General features: G+C 37.4%; 1 protein-coding gene across 1 annotated transcript; it reads right to left on the bottom strand.

Moving 5' to 3' along the window:
* Window positions 1936-14045, bottom strand: LOC109842804. Its single transcript, XM_020411692.1, has 8 exons — window positions 13926-14045; window positions 13158-13310; window positions 11312-11802; window positions 8862-8961; window positions 8729-8788; window positions 3299-3391; window positions 3091-3210; window positions 1936-2774 (listed from the first exon to the last, which is right to left on the bottom strand). Exons 1-8 carry the CDS (start codon window positions 14004-14006, stop codon window positions 2460-2462), a joined length of 1413 nt encoding a protein of 470 aa, XP_020267281.1. The 5' UTR covers window positions 14007-14045; the 3' UTR covers window positions 1936-2459.

The raw sequence follows: 15567 nt of genomic DNA, 5'->3' as shown, positions 1-15567 counted from the left end.
GAATCCAACATCCACTCTGTAGAGTAGACAACACAAACTGACGGCAGTGCAGATAATGAGTAGCCCGAAGAATCCGAATCTGAATCGTTGCCACTAGCCTTGACAACATTCGCCTCTGAAGCTTGAATAGCTTTTCCCTTATTCTTCCTGGCTCGATCAACTAACTTTGGGCAATCGGCTTTCCAATGTCCATCTTCTTTGCAAAAGGCACATTGATTCTTACGAACTCCAAGATGTGCCCCTCTAGACTGCGACCTCCCACTACGGTTTGGACCCTTTGCTCTTGCGACCAACGCCCCCGCTACCGGCTCAAACGAAGTCTCCTTATCCTTCTTTCGAAGCTGATAATTCACAAGTGCAGCGGTGACCTCACTATACGAAAGAGATGCTTTCCCATTAATAAGAGTAAGAACGAAGGTCTCATATTCCTCGTCAGGCAAGGAACTCAACAACAACAACGCCTTGTCCTCATCTTCAATCACCACATCTACATTCGTCAAATCCGCAAGAAGCTTCGTGTAGTGGTTCATGTGATCACCAATGGAGGTTCCTTTCTTCAACTGGAAGCGGTAAAGCCTCCTCTTCAAATGCAAGCGATTCTCCACACTCTTGGTCAAATACTTGCTCTCAAGGATCTCCCAAATCTTCTTTGCAGAAGTCTCATTGATCACATCATACTTTAGATCTTGAGTGAGACAAGACCTAATCACACCACACGCCGTTCTATTCATTTTTTTCCAAACCTTCTCATCAATATTGTCCGGTTTCCCGTCCAACTCCAACGTATCTTCCAAATTTTGCGCGTTGAGCGCATCCATGACTTCGCATCGCCAAAGTCCAAAATTGTTTGTGCCATTGAACTTTTCCACATCAATCTTCATTGAGTGGATATTCAAGCTTTGGACGGTCTTCACGCCGGAAGTACTGCCCACAACTCCTTCTTTCTCGGCCATAATCCTCAAAACACCACCAAACCAATGCGGAAACAAACGAGAAATAGATCCAAACTGAAAAAGACGAGATTTTTACTAAAAAGATCCCACCTTTATCACCAAACGAAGCCCTAGATGAACTTCCAAAGCGATCTACTCCTCTAAATAGCCCAAGCGTTGCCCGAGCTCTGATACCACTTGTTGTGCCTGAAGCTGTGTCGAGGAACCAAATCAAACGCCAATCCAAGAGAGCCAAACGAACCAAATATCAATGCACAAACAAAACACCAATTTTAACGTGGTTCGGCAAGTTGCCTACGTCCACGGGGCAAGGGGGGATAAGGTTTTCACTAATAGAGAAAGAGTACAAACTGAGATTACAAATCACTCGAAGGAACAAACTAATCTCACCACAAAGCTCTTAATCTCTCCAAATAAAACCCTAAACAAATAGCTCAAAAATACCTCTTTTTGTGCTCCAAATAGCCCCCAATCAATGCTTAATCAAAGCCTAAACCAAGCCTAGGAAACCCTAAAAAACGTGTCTCTATTTATAGCAAAACACAATCCCAAACTGATTGAGATTCTAAAAACGAGTCTGCCACACCCTGCACCATGGGTGTGGCAGAGGGTGTGGTGCAGAACAGATTCTGCCACACCCTGCACCGTGGGTATGGCAGAGGGTGTGGTGCAAGACAGATTCTACCACACCCATGGCAGACACCACACCAGGGTGTGGTGGAGTCTGTTTTGGGTTATTCTTCACGTTTTTCACAATTCCTTCGCCGTTTTCACATGGCTACTTGTTAACCTAACTATGGTTAAAGAAATTAACAACTTTTGTAACAGAAGGATCAAATGGCAAGGAAATTGGAGATTTAAGGGACTAATAAGCAAATAATGGGATTTAAGGGACTATTTGGTAATTATGTTTGATATAAGGGATTAATATGCAATTAATCAATTTAAAAATGATGACATATCTCCTGATAGTAAGCATACATGATTCAAGAGACGACTTAAAATTGACAAAGGTTTGAACGTACTGATTACCCAATTCAACATTATTACAAAAATATTTACAACCAATCTCAGATGTCTTCAAGTTACAAATTTCTTGTATACAAGTCAAATTGCTGGGCCTAAGCTCCATACAGAAGTGTTTCGATTCCAGACATTGCAGCGTCCTGCGAATACGGTCACCTTTTTTTCACATCTTGAATGCATCATTCGTAAGTAACCAAGATAAGAAAAGAAGAGCTTCTTTTATACCACCATTGCATAAGAGGGCCTATGTGCAAAAGTACAGGCCTACAAGGTGAAGACCTTAGGCTGATTGGTAGCTGAATTCTCGAATACAGCAAAGCAGCATTGAAATATTATCAAGTATGGAGGTGAATCCTTGTAGTCAAATCATTCATCCAGGCTGAACCATCAATCTGTCACTGATAGAATTTCATGCAAGCCTATGATGAAATGAACACCGGTCTCTATCACTAATCCTGGAATAGAGCAGGACTTAAAGCATCAAGGCAATCTCTCAGGCAAGAAAAGATAACGAAATCGAGCATCAAATGGTAGTACACCACAATTTCTTGAGCCTAGGAAGCTCTGCCGCCTCTGCGAAACACATTGTTCGACAAAGGCTGCTTGTTCCTGCGGAAGGAAACGGGATATCCAGATTGCTAGCTTAGAATCATCTACAAGCGCTCTGGCAAAAGACTGAACCATCTTTGGCACCAAAAGCTTCCCTTTACTGCTCAGTCCAACTGAGGCCCGGATGAAATCTCGTTGAGCTTCTTGGAGCTCGTCCTTCAAATTTCTGGGTGTGTAAACTTTTACCTGCAATCCAAGTGTAGACTTTCAGATTTCTTCCGAGTGATTAATTGAGTTACATGTGAAATTCTCTAAAAACTTGTGAGTAGCAGTTAAGGAAAACATTGCAACATAGTTATAGATCAAAACTCGTTGCTCATTTATCCGTGAAGAGAACCTTTCATGTATGTCAATGTTCTTTTCAAAATTTTGTTAAAAGAAACTTGTTGACCTAATTAAAAACTGAGAGCTAACTAGAAAGGGATATGATTTTGAATAATACAACACACAAGAACTGAAATGGTTAAAACAAACAAAACTATATAGGTACAGACAATATTACCGCTGGAGAAGAGTATGATCCACAGCTTAAAGCAAAGGTCACAAGTGGCTCGGGTGTTTCAATTGCAAACTTCTTCTGTTCCTCAGAGACCTTTGGCTTCTGAAGAGCAAGAAGCAAAGCCTGAAGATAAGAGAAAACAAAAAAGTATAAACATTGTGGGGTTTTGAAGGAAAATGGTAGTTTGAAGAACAGAAAGAGAAATTCATACAGTTTGGGGCCGATGGACTGGTGGCTTCATTTTCAATATTACATACTCAATGCATGTAGCAGTAAATGAGTGTCCTCCAACTGTATATGCTGCCTGAATTAAGAAAGAATATAATGAGAAATGTGTAATACGCATGGCAATTGCACAAACTACCGATACATTTCATGAGTATTCTCTGAAATTTCCTAACTACGCAAGCATAAGGTCAAGATATATTAGAATCCAATTCAGCTTGTCACAGTTAAGACAGAAAACATGTAACTTATCGATTTATCATAACTCTTAAAGAGTCCCCATTCCCCTTTATCCACTTCTGATTATTTGTAATCACTAATCATTCATTTTTATTCTATCTAAGTTAATGATTGTTGTCCAGACCTTCTCCAGTCATAAGTGGGTCATCTATCGATCAGAAATTTAACTTAGGTCCCTACCAAGAACCCCTCTCAATCCTCCATTTGATGGGGCAAGAGAGGGCCATTTTATCAAGGTCCACTTGCATGTGGGAACTACCTTATTAACAATATAGTTTAAGCCCATCAAACCACAGAGAATCGGAGCATTGCATCTGAATTGGTAATTTCAAAAATTAACATTAATCTTTTTTATTTACCTTTAATTGCATCAGAAAATTTAGAATTCACTAGGAAACTACCAATATAACCTATAATACATCATAACCATTATTTTAAGCTATTTTTTCCAATCAAAAAGCATCTTCCAGTGACCACCCAAGAGCTTACGAAGAAAACATTGCATGTGAGTTAATGGCTAAATAAGCATTGGTTATGAAATCTAAAAAAGTTCTTGATTGTGATTATTTAGAAGTCTGGATTGTATAAATAAATTTGATTTCTGCATAAGAATAATGACAAAGACATGTCCAGATGTGGGTCACTGATCATGGATACATGACAGACATGAGACTAGGCAGCTCCTTAAAAGGAAGAAAATAGGCAATATGACACTAAAACATATATAAATAGCAAAATAGAGTTCATATGCATGTGCATGCGTGTACTTGTGTACGCGCATATGTGCCCCTCAATGTTCACATATTCTTAATAATACAAAACATATAATGGTTACAAATATACTGATTAACCTACCACATATTTTTATGGTTCCCCAAACAGAATTAACTCCTGGCTCTTCATCTTGCATAGATCAACTCAAAGCATCTCACTTATATTAAGACATAGCTGAACTTATTACAGATTTATACAATTCAGTATTTTATGGCTTTTTCTAATAAAGTATATATTTTTGTATAAAGGAAAGTGAATAAATGGTATCACATGCATCGTAAATTGCATGGAAACGGATACAGATACCAGCATGGGTGTGAGTACATGACACAGTTAATTTGTAAAATGTAGGGCACAGGGACATAGCTATATATATATAGAGAGATGTGAACTTATGTCAACTTAAGTGGACAAGAGGCCTTTGTCCACCAAACTTTCTATTCACTTCATATATATATACATATATTATATATATATATATATATATATATATATATATTTATATATATAATATATATATATATATATATATATATATATATTATTATATATATATATATATAATTCTTCATATCTTGCATGGAGCCTAGGTATATCAATTGATAAAAGTTGGGTGGATGGTCCACTTAAGTGTCATACGAATTTCTCTCTCTCTCTCTCTCTCCTCTCTCTCTATATATATATATATATATATATATTATTATATATATATATATTATAAATTATTATATCGATTAATAATTTTTATGAGACTATTATTGTTTTCCGATTCATTTGTTATCAGAATTAAAATTCCTATCATATTTTAAAGTTTCTTTTATTATGTTAATTATTATAAATTAAAAATTGCACATTTTTTAACTAAACACCCAAAAAATCCATTAAAATCATAGGTTTAAACTTGGATACAGGCTGAAACAAACCTAACCCATGTCTAACAACCTTTAAGAAATGGATGCTAAGTCTAGGATATGCATCCAAGAAATGTATGACAAGTGTTTTAAATTAAAAACATATATCACGTAACTGAGTACATGTCTTAAAAAAGGTAAAATTATGTCAAAGCCCCAATATGAAGAACCCCATGCGAGTAGCCCCTTTAACCTTTCACCATTATGGGTCAGACCCAAAAAACTCAATTAATGTATTTGGGCTCCTCCACATCAGCTATATAGATTAAAGCCATGGTATTTCATCATAAACCCTAAAATGCCCTTCTCCTTCCCAATGACGCAGTGATCAGATGGTGGAATTGGAGGAAAATTTTCCTCTATTTTTCTCTATCATGAACAATAACTCTTTATGTAATATTTTAGGGTTTTTGCCCTTCAACTATCAGTACTCCTATTGTCCTAAAATTCTCTTCATTCCTCCTTCAGTCCTTCTACCTTCCTTCCATTAATGACTGAGAAGGCTATCTGCATGGTCTCCATAGGTGAGAAATCAGCTTTCTCAATAATTAACTCTTCAACCACCATCATAGTTGCGCGATTCCCTAGACCCCCCTCGAAGTGTCGAACAGTTCATGCAAACTGATTCTCTATACATTTTCGAACCGATTCCCTCTGATACACGAATTAGTTCCCCAAAATTAGCGTACCGCTTACTAAGTACCAAAGTTGATTTACAAGTCTGTTTTCGTGCACATCGGCAAGGATTTTTTTATATGTTTTGATAATATCATTGAAAATATTCTTTTAGTAAATAAAAGTTTTCCAAAGTTAATAACTAATTCTATATCACTATTTCTTTAATTGAAATATGTATGGAGACAAGATAATAAATTATCAATATGAGTGAATGACTTTATTACAACTTACAAAATAGCTAATGTTAATAACACATGAAATGAAATAATCATCTCAGTAAAAACTATGTGAAAAGATTTTTTTAAAATGAACTCTAAACAACAAAAAAGAAAAAAAGAATTGAAACACATAATTAGTTTTCTAGTGTTTTCAGTTTATGTATTCAGAAACTTTAAAAATGAAGTATTGAAGTATTTTATATGAAAAAATATTGAAACACAATTAGTTTTCTAGTTTTTAATTTTCTACTATACACTTTAAAAAATGATAAACGTATCCAAAAAAATTACATCGTACCCTATATCGAACTTGCGTATCGAAGCAAGCTACCCCCCATCGAATCCAAAATTTCAAAGTCTCGAATTGCATACCCAAATTCGTATGACGACTCGCTACATACTGTGAACCATGTAACTATGACCACAATTATGAAACTAAAGTTTGATGTGTCAGAGAAGTTAAAACTTCCATATGATTCTTTATTGTTGGCATTCAAAGATGAAACAAATAGTAACTTTAATTTTCCTATTGAGAACGAAGATGGTTTGTCGTATATGGTGGAACATAGCAGCAATATTGGGTGTAAAGAGATTCATACGAAAGCTTTTCAAAAAACAGAAGATTCGACTTCCCACAATTCCTAAAAAGTTCGACAAGACCTGTAAATTATCAGTTTTTTCAAAAAGAAATTTATGGTTTCTATTTGTACATCGTAACATGATAAAAATTTAAACAAATACCTTTTAAGTGTGACTAGTAACATGTTAAGTATATGTGTTCATATGTTATGTTTATGCAGCTGGATGTTAAGTTCAATAGTTTTGATGTTAAGTTCAATAGGTATGATGTTAAGTCTAATGGGTTGGATGTTAACTCTAAAAGGTTGTATGTTAAGTCTAATTAGTTAATTGTTAAGCATAAGAGGTTGAATATTAAGTCTAATGAGTTGAATGTTAAATATAAGGGGTTGTATGTTAAGTCTAATAGCTTGAATGCTAAGTATAAGTTGTTGTATGTCAAGTCCAATGAGTTGTATGTCGAGTCCAATGGATAGGGTGTTATTTCTAATGGGTTGAATGTTAAGTCTAATTAGTTGAATGTTAAGCCTAACGGGAAGAATGTTAAGTCTAATAGAAGAGTATTAAGTTAAAGCGGTAGAATGTTAAGTCTAAGAAAAAGAATGTTAGTCTAATGAGAAGAATGTTAAGTCTAAGTGGTTGAATGTTAAGTCTAATAGGAAGATTGTCAAGTCTAATGGGATGAATGTTAAGTCTCGTTTGTTAACTATAATAGGTTCGATGTTAGTTTTTGTAGCTAGGATGTTAAGCGTGAGCATTCACTTGTTTAGTTTTTATTATTTGTTGTTGATTTTGTATTCTGAATATTTTCTAAAAATATGCAGCATTGCCCCCACATTGCTCATGAAGTGCGACCGACGACGCAAACTTTGTTTCAGTTGTGTTTAGACTGTTTTTCACGACCGCCTTCGTCTTTCCACTGCCGTACATTACATTGAACGACTTCGAAATCATGATTAGATACTTCCTTAGATGTCATTTCACTCAGCAAACGCTAACCCTAAGTTGAAACTCAAGAGGGAGAAAGAAATAGAATTTGGGATTTTTGAGTTCATGTTTACAGTAGAAGAGAGAGGGAGAGAGTACTTGAAAGGGGGATTTTTGGGTTCCTGTTAACAATAGAAGAGAGGGAGAGCGTACTTGAAAGGGAGTGGGTGTGGTTACCAATATTGTAATCTCATCTCATAAGGGTGTAGTAGTAATTTTAGGTGGGCTTTCTCTTACACTGCTTACTTGGCAGTCCAACTGGGGCCTTGGCACAAATACTGTTAGTATTTGGGCTAAAACACAAGGCCCAAAATATAAAGGGCTGGTCACATGAGCTAATTCATATTGGGGCCTTGACACAATTTTCCCTAAAAAATGTACATATAAATCCAATGAGTGTCCGTGAAATTGGGTACATGTACGTGTCGGATACATGTCTGGTACATATACTGCTTCATTATATAAGTAGCTGGGTAACATAGCATGTGTCTAATGTGAACAATGAAGTGCATGAGAAGCGTAGGACATGTTCCCATCAAGGACCAAACGGACCAACAAACATTGTAAGACATATATCACATAGTTAAATAGTTAAGGGAAAGTTGGAGAAGTATAAAACATGTATGTGAGGGAACGCACAAGGAAGCGTCAATGTCCAATGTCATGTGATGAGGATGCAACTTCATAATAGAAGTGTATATGCTGCACTTATGCTAACTAATGTAGTAATGCTCATTTTTAAGTAACCATGATGGTGAATGATATAAGATTACAACACAACTTTTCTTATCTTGTTTAAGTTGTCAGACTGCAGTAAGCCATCAAAATTTACTGCACTGTCGTGTCGCCATCAAAATTTACTGCACTGTCAAATGTCATATTGTTACCTTGTTGAGATGTTTATATAGACTTGACTAAATTGAATCAAAATGGTATAACATATGATCCATGATAATTGTTAGCACAACAATAAACTATAGTATTACCAGAAATAGAGTAAAGAAGAGAGTAGGAAAACAATCTGCAAACCTTCTGCATCAGTGAAAAGAGTTTCATGTCACTCCTGGGAACCCCATAGGCTAGATATGCCTGCATATAAATTAAAAAAAAGTTGAGAAAAAAGAGAAACATAGTAAACAAGTTTTAGCTTGAAGGGCTTTACATGCATGATAAGCGCATTGTACAAGTTGATCCAAAAGGCCAGTTTTTCATTGTCACTCAAATGGATTGGATTTACTTCTGCGAGTTGCTCGATTAGTGATCTGTCCTCAAAATGAAGGTGTTAATAATCAACAATTACAGCAGCTACAAATTTAATTTCATTAACTATCAAGAAAGCTACACATCTGCCAAAAAACACTTGAAGTGTATCATGTAAATGAGCCATCAATATTAATTAATGTATAATAAAATAAATAATGTATAACAAAAAATTACATACATTCCTTATTGAGGAAACCATATTTGGACAACATACATTTATCTATTGGAATACAATTTAGCAACATTTAGTACAGAGGTATGCTAACTGAAGCCTAGGAATTCGTTCACGAAGACTCGACTGCATAAGCATTTAGAGGGAAATCAACAGAGCGAGTGCAACCTCACATCTACATATATGTTTAGTGCATGCAGACCATGATGATGTAGATAGTACACTGGATTCTGGAATGGTCCAACATGTGTTTTTGAGCTGCCATATGAACATGCTAAATGCAGCAGAGGAACACAGGACACGATCTAGTTGATGTGGGAAGGCAAAGCAGTCATAATAAAAGAGTGAAAAATCTCATTAATGAACAGAAATTGTCTGTATTATTCTCCCTACAATTCAAGGTACTCTATTCCATACAACTACTTAGTAAAGGTTGGGTTAAGATATTGGTAACGCATAAAGAAAAATTTGAGAAGAAATCTATTGTTTGTAAAAAAACACCTTTAAGTCAAGTCACATGCTCAAAATGGAAAAGTGAAATTTGAAACACATCATAAAGGGAAAAGGAGCAGGGAAAATAGATGCATAACTAGCATAAAAACTAGTGGAGCCACCTCAGATGTCGTTGGCCCGTAGGCGGTAGGCCCTTCAAAAATTTAGAACTTCTCCAAAGCCCTATTTAGGTTGCCCTTCTTCACATGATTAACCTCGATCTGTGACTGCTTTACAATGGAAACACTAGAAAGATTCTATGAAATACGGGGCCATGAATACACTTAAAAAGCGTGTTCCCCTCCTTGCGGTTAAGGTAACAACTTCTCATGAACTATAAGGTAGTTGCATGGTTCTCTTATTGCATTTTTGTTGCCTTTTGTTATTTAATAATACTATTTGCTTATTATCTTGGCCCCTTAAATAATTTCTTGCTTCATCCATGCATAGAACAACAATTCACAACGAAACTTGAGCCCTACATAATGATATTTGAGGGGCTATATTGCATGGATAAGTGTATGGGTACGGATACCGGTATTGGCACTGTTATAAATAGCGGTAAATAGCCCCGCAATAGTGGCGCTAATAGCGTTAGCAGTCCCTTCCCGCGACGCTATCGCCCGCTACGCTATCACGCAATAGCGGTGACACATTACAGAATATGTCTGTTCGTAAAAGCGACCAATAGTGTGTCATAACGGTAAATAGTGAGCGATTGCATTCGAAATTTGCTTTTTAACTGCTATTTAAAAACAGTTTGAGGCTTATTTTTTAAAAAATTAAACTCAACCCTTGACCATTGCATTCCATCATCTCCTGTGATTTTTAGCATACTCCCGCCACCTCTCATAGCCTCTGGCACCTACCTTGATACTTCCTCTCACCTTCTTCACTGTGAGCTCCTCTTAGGACAGTCCTGTCACCGTTAAGCTCTTCTTCTCGAAGACGACTTTTTGACTCCTTCGGTCATCTTCGGTATTACGTGATGGTTACATGTCTATTTCATGTTTAGGATCTCTTTAAATTATCCAATATGTACTTTTAGATTTCTTAGATTTTTTTTTAAATTTTTTTTTTAGTATTTATACATATCTAAATTAGACCGCTATTTGACTTTGCGCTTTTTACCGTTATTTTGTCGCAATAGCCCGAAATAGCCTTAACGATGCCTCACTGCTACGCGACGTTATCCGCTATCGATAACCTTAGGTATTGGTACAAGTATAGGACACGGAAAATTTGTAAAATGTAGGATACAGGAACACGACTAAGACTTATATACACATAAATTATATATTGGAACTAATAACTTATATGAGAACAAAGATGAGAATTAAATTTCCAATAATATTTTTAAGTTTCTTTTGTTATGTGGATTATAAATTGGAAAAACACTAGATTTTGGACTAGACATCTAAACAACCCTTCAAAATCATAATATAGAACCTGACCTATGTCCAACAAGTTTGAAGAAGTGGACGTGAAGTGTAGGATATATGTCCAAAAAATATATGACAAGTGCGTTAAATTAAAACATGTATTGTATAACTGAGTACATGCCTGAATAAATGTATGCATATATGCAAGGAGTGCCCAAGGAGTTTGGGTACCGGTACGTGTCAGGCACAGGTACGGCTTCAAATTAGAAGTACCCAGGTAACATAGTTGAGGGGCCAAATTACCTGAATCTCCTTAGCGCCCCAGCAGCATATTCAAGTTGTTGCTTTCCCACTGACATCCAGGAAACCTCTTTAGCTAGACTATAATTGCCAATGTCATTCCAACTTAATTTTCCACGGACTTTGTAGGGATCAAAAATACTTCCGGCGGCTAAAACTTCATTGCCGCACTGTAAATCAATTTGAGGACTTTGGCTCCACGATGAAAGTGCTGACAATTCAGATAATGACCAACGGGAAGAACTTGAAAGATGTCCTGAGGGAGAGGTGGAAGGCTGAAAGTTCTCTGAGGATATTTTGGAGGGTACAATGGAAGCATCTGCTAATGATATGAAAATGTTCTTCACACACCGCACTATCTCCTCCGATAGCTGATTAGGATAGTTCCGTAACCTCTTTTCTGGAATTTGTTTCTTCAACCTCCCCAATTCTGCACGCTGAAGTATTTCTGGAGAAATATTCTCTTCTTGCATGATCATTCCATCCAAAGTATCCTGAGACATTATAAGTGCGTATCAGAACTAGCTTATAAAAGTTTGTAGGACTTTATTCTTTAGCATACATTTGTCTTTAATGCCACCGGGTATAAGAAGCTTATAATTATTAGTATTTCTTCCATACATTAAAGACCAAAATGCGGACAACTTGTTCGTTTTCTAAAATTAAGTATAATTTCATGTCAACCTGAGCTGTTGACTAACAATCAAGAGGCATGGTATGTAATAATGCAAACTGTTAATGGTGAAATGAACGTGTTTGTACTTCTTAACTCCGCACTCAATGCTCCTTTGTTAGACATGCTATGGTCTCGTAGGATATTTGAATTTCCTAAAGGGGTATTCCAATTAAGATAGGTTGAGATTGATTCCTTTTTATATGCTTTTGAGTTTATAATAATAAAAGATATTTATTGGCAAGACAATGTTACCTTGCATCTGACTATGAATAAAAATGACAGAATTTCAGTAAGAAAAATTTATTTCATACCTTTCGTTGTTCCTCTATCATCTATTCATTTACATAATTTTGTCTTATGAATTAGATAATCCCATTCTTCCAAAAATGGCAAGAGCTAAGTGCAAAGGGTCAAGAATTAAGGTGCTTGTGAGACTTATCTAACTGCTAGCCACACCAAATCTTACTTATTTTTATGGAAAAAAACAAGAAACATAGGTAGCTTCAGAGTAGTGTTTTAACTGGATAGACAAGACAGGTAATCGCCAAAATGCAAGACGGTATTTGGATCCATATCCAAAAATAGAGGGGGAAAAGTATTCAATTGCTAAGACTAAAAGGTATCCTCAGGTACCTAAAATTCCCTATCAACAAAATGAGAGAATGGGAAAGTTAAACATAAGAACTTCCCATGGCAAACAGAAGAAATATGTGAAAGACGTAACAGAAGAACAGGAAAAAAAAAAGGGAATTTAAAACGAGGGAAGCATTGGAATAATAAGTAATAATTCTTCATCTAGGAAATTTAAAAGAACATAAAGCATCTATGTGTATGTCAATATATTAATGAAGTTGATATAGTTGAATGAGAGAGAAGAAAATAAAATATACATCATGCAAATGAGTATATCGGGATATATAGCATTTGAAGAATCACTAAAAAATGATTTATGAAGTGTCTACATTATTCTAGATGAGTCATCAATAAAAAAGAACTCTACATAACCGTTTTTATTACAAAAATCCATTCTTTTATCGGCCGTAGGTATGTTCAAGCTTTAAATTCTGATGTTGTTTTCTTAAGGTGAAGAATATGAGTATGTTACGATAGTACTTTATATAAGCAATCACAAACTTGTGTGGGTGCTTTTACATTTCTTGGCAAGTAGATAACCTGTGCCTGCGAAGGCAATTGTTTAAAGCGATACTCAGCAAGTCTTCTCTCATTTCTTTCTTGAATAAGCTGAAAGTGCAAAGAAACAATTTCATCTTCAAGTCTTGAAACAGCACTCTCCAATGTGGCAATATTAGACAACAGTTTCTGGGCCTGTAAGTACATTTGAAAAAAATATATATACAAAAAAGATTGTCAGATATTAATTTTAGAAAGACAACTGGAAGTCAATTGGCCAAACCAAAAAATCTATTAAAGTGAGATCGAATCTGTGTATCGTAGAGGGAGTCATATTCCAAATGTATCACATATAATGAGGTCTAATTCCCAGTGTATCATAGGAAGCAAGAAGATAAGGTTCATGGGAAAGCAGAAGCTATGGATTTGAACTTCCAGAATCATGATAAACATTATCTGTAATTAAAGATTTGATTACAAGCTGAACAATGTTATTAGGATCAGGATCACACAAGAATCATCACGTGGACCTGACTGGATCAACAGACTGACAGATCATCTTTTACTTTATATAATTTAGAGGACTGGCAAATCAACCATTTATTTTGTAGTGTTAGATATAAACTAGTTTTCATGTAAATAAGCTGAATTTAACAAAAAGAATCAGCAAAAGCATCCAATTCGCAACAATGAAGAATATCTATATATCTTCTCATAAGGTATCACTTTTTCATATACAACTATCAAGTCTCAGAATTCATATTCAAGAATGTTCTAAAGACAGCTAGGAGAGCAAGGGGAAAATCGTACATCATTTGGAATGCATGACAAATCAGACAGTTCTGCGGCAACATGTTCTATGGCATTTTCTAAGACCACATGTAATTGCATCTCGTCTTCTAGCAACTGTCGAAGCCTTTGAACCTGAAATAAAATAACGTATATTGAGTCCCATAGGTAAAAATTGATAAGTATATTTACTATTGTATGGATTTGTTCAGTTTGCAAAAGACTTTAACTGTCGGTANGTTTCCGAGTCGACACTGATTGAGATGTGTCGCAACAACCTGTCGATCCATATCTTGTCCAAGATAGGGGCAGTAGAGACCCGGACTTGGAAGGAGCTTGTTCGCCAAGGTGAACAAGTTGAAAATATGATCAAGAGGCTGGAGGCCGAAGAGCCGCAGTCCAAAAAGGGAGCAGCGGAGCCAGCTGCGCCAAAGAATCCTCCTCGGTCGAGGGGAAAAGAAATCATGGCAGTCGACACCGTCCCAGCGCCGAAGGCCACTCAAAAGCCTAAACCCAGGCAATTTGAACCACGCCCCCAGCGACAATATGATTTCAAAGAAGACCAGGTGGTGGCGACTTTCGACACTCTACTCAAGAGTGGGCGGATTAAGTTGCCAGAAGCCGCCAAGCCTGAGGAGGCGGACAAAACCGGTGACCCAAGTTACTGTGCATATCACAGGTTCCTTGGCCATCACACAACCAAATGCTACGTCCTCAAGGACAAGCTCCAAGCCCTCTACGACGCGGGGGTTTTGAAGAAAGAGAAAGTCCAGAAGCAAGTGACTACGAACATGGTCACTTTAAGCTTCGGGACAGGTCTCCCAGAGGTTCAAGCCACTGCAGGGGTAATCCTTATCCCTAAGGCAGTCTTGAAGATCACTAACGATGATCCTCACCACCAGCGGGAAAAGGGTTTGGTCCCACAAACTCTGCCAGATGGGCAGGTGATGTGGGTCCATCCAAACCTCCTCCATTACGAGCAGTGGACTGCACAGCCTTCCAAGGAGGCTAAGAGGAAGCACTGCAACGTTGTCTCCACCATCCTAGGTAGAGATGACCTGGCGATGACTGCCCTAACCGACTCTGAAGAAGACACCAACGTCTTTGCCACGAGGGCAGGAAAAGAATTCGCGAAAGAATATCCCGCGAGGACGGAGAACCTGGCAGGACCTCCCGCGAGGCCAGTCGCAGCAACCCCTCCCAATCAAGACGGACCAAGCACAAGCCGCCAGCCTTTTCGGTTCAACGTGCTCGCGCAATTGAAAAGCATCCCCGCACGAATCACCATGTACTCCGGTTATCCAGCGTCTACCCGACAAGCCCCCTCCAAAAAGGCGCTTGGCCGACTCAGAGCGTTCTATAACCCATTTCTCGCAAAGAACAGAGCCCAGAACAGGGATGTACAACTTGCTTGCCAAGTCTCTGAACAGATGCAGGCCCGTGCATTACTTTCACCCCTGAAGAACGATGCTCATCAGAGCACATCTCACGACGCCGCTGTACTTCACAGGATACGTCGGCTCGTCGAAAGTGGATCGGATTCAGGTCGATCCAGGGTCCGCGCTGAGCATCGTGCCCCTGAAGTTGATCAAGCACTTGGGGATACCGCCAAAGAGCCTCTCCTCAACTGCGACTACCATCTTCGGCTTCAACGCCACGGGGC

The sequence above is a fragment of the Asparagus officinalis genome, chromosome 5 (genome assembly GCF_001876935.1).
Source record: "Asparagus officinalis chromosome 5, Aspof.V1, whole genome shotgun sequence".
NCBI classification, from domain to species: domain Eukaryota; kingdom Viridiplantae; phylum Streptophyta; class Magnoliopsida; order Asparagales; family Asparagaceae; genus Asparagus; species Asparagus officinalis.
Note: the sequence above shows the minus strand (reverse complement) of the source record. Positions and strands in the feature narration are given on the sequence as shown.

Excerpts from the sequence above, each read along its gene's own strand:
- LOC109842804 (XM_020411692.1), bottom strand. The coding sequence starts at position 14,006 with ATGCAATTACATGTGGTCTTAGAAAATGCCATAGAACATGTTGCCGCA. Across the intron at positions 8,962-11,311 it reads GGGGCGCTAAGGAGATTCAG|ATCACTAATCGAGCAACTCG; the intron begins GTAATTTGGCCC and ends TTTTGAGGACAG. Across the intron at positions 8,789-8,861 it reads ACAATGCGCTTATCATGCAT|GCATATCTAGCCTATGGGGT; the intron begins GTAAAGCCCTTC and ends ATTTATATGCAG.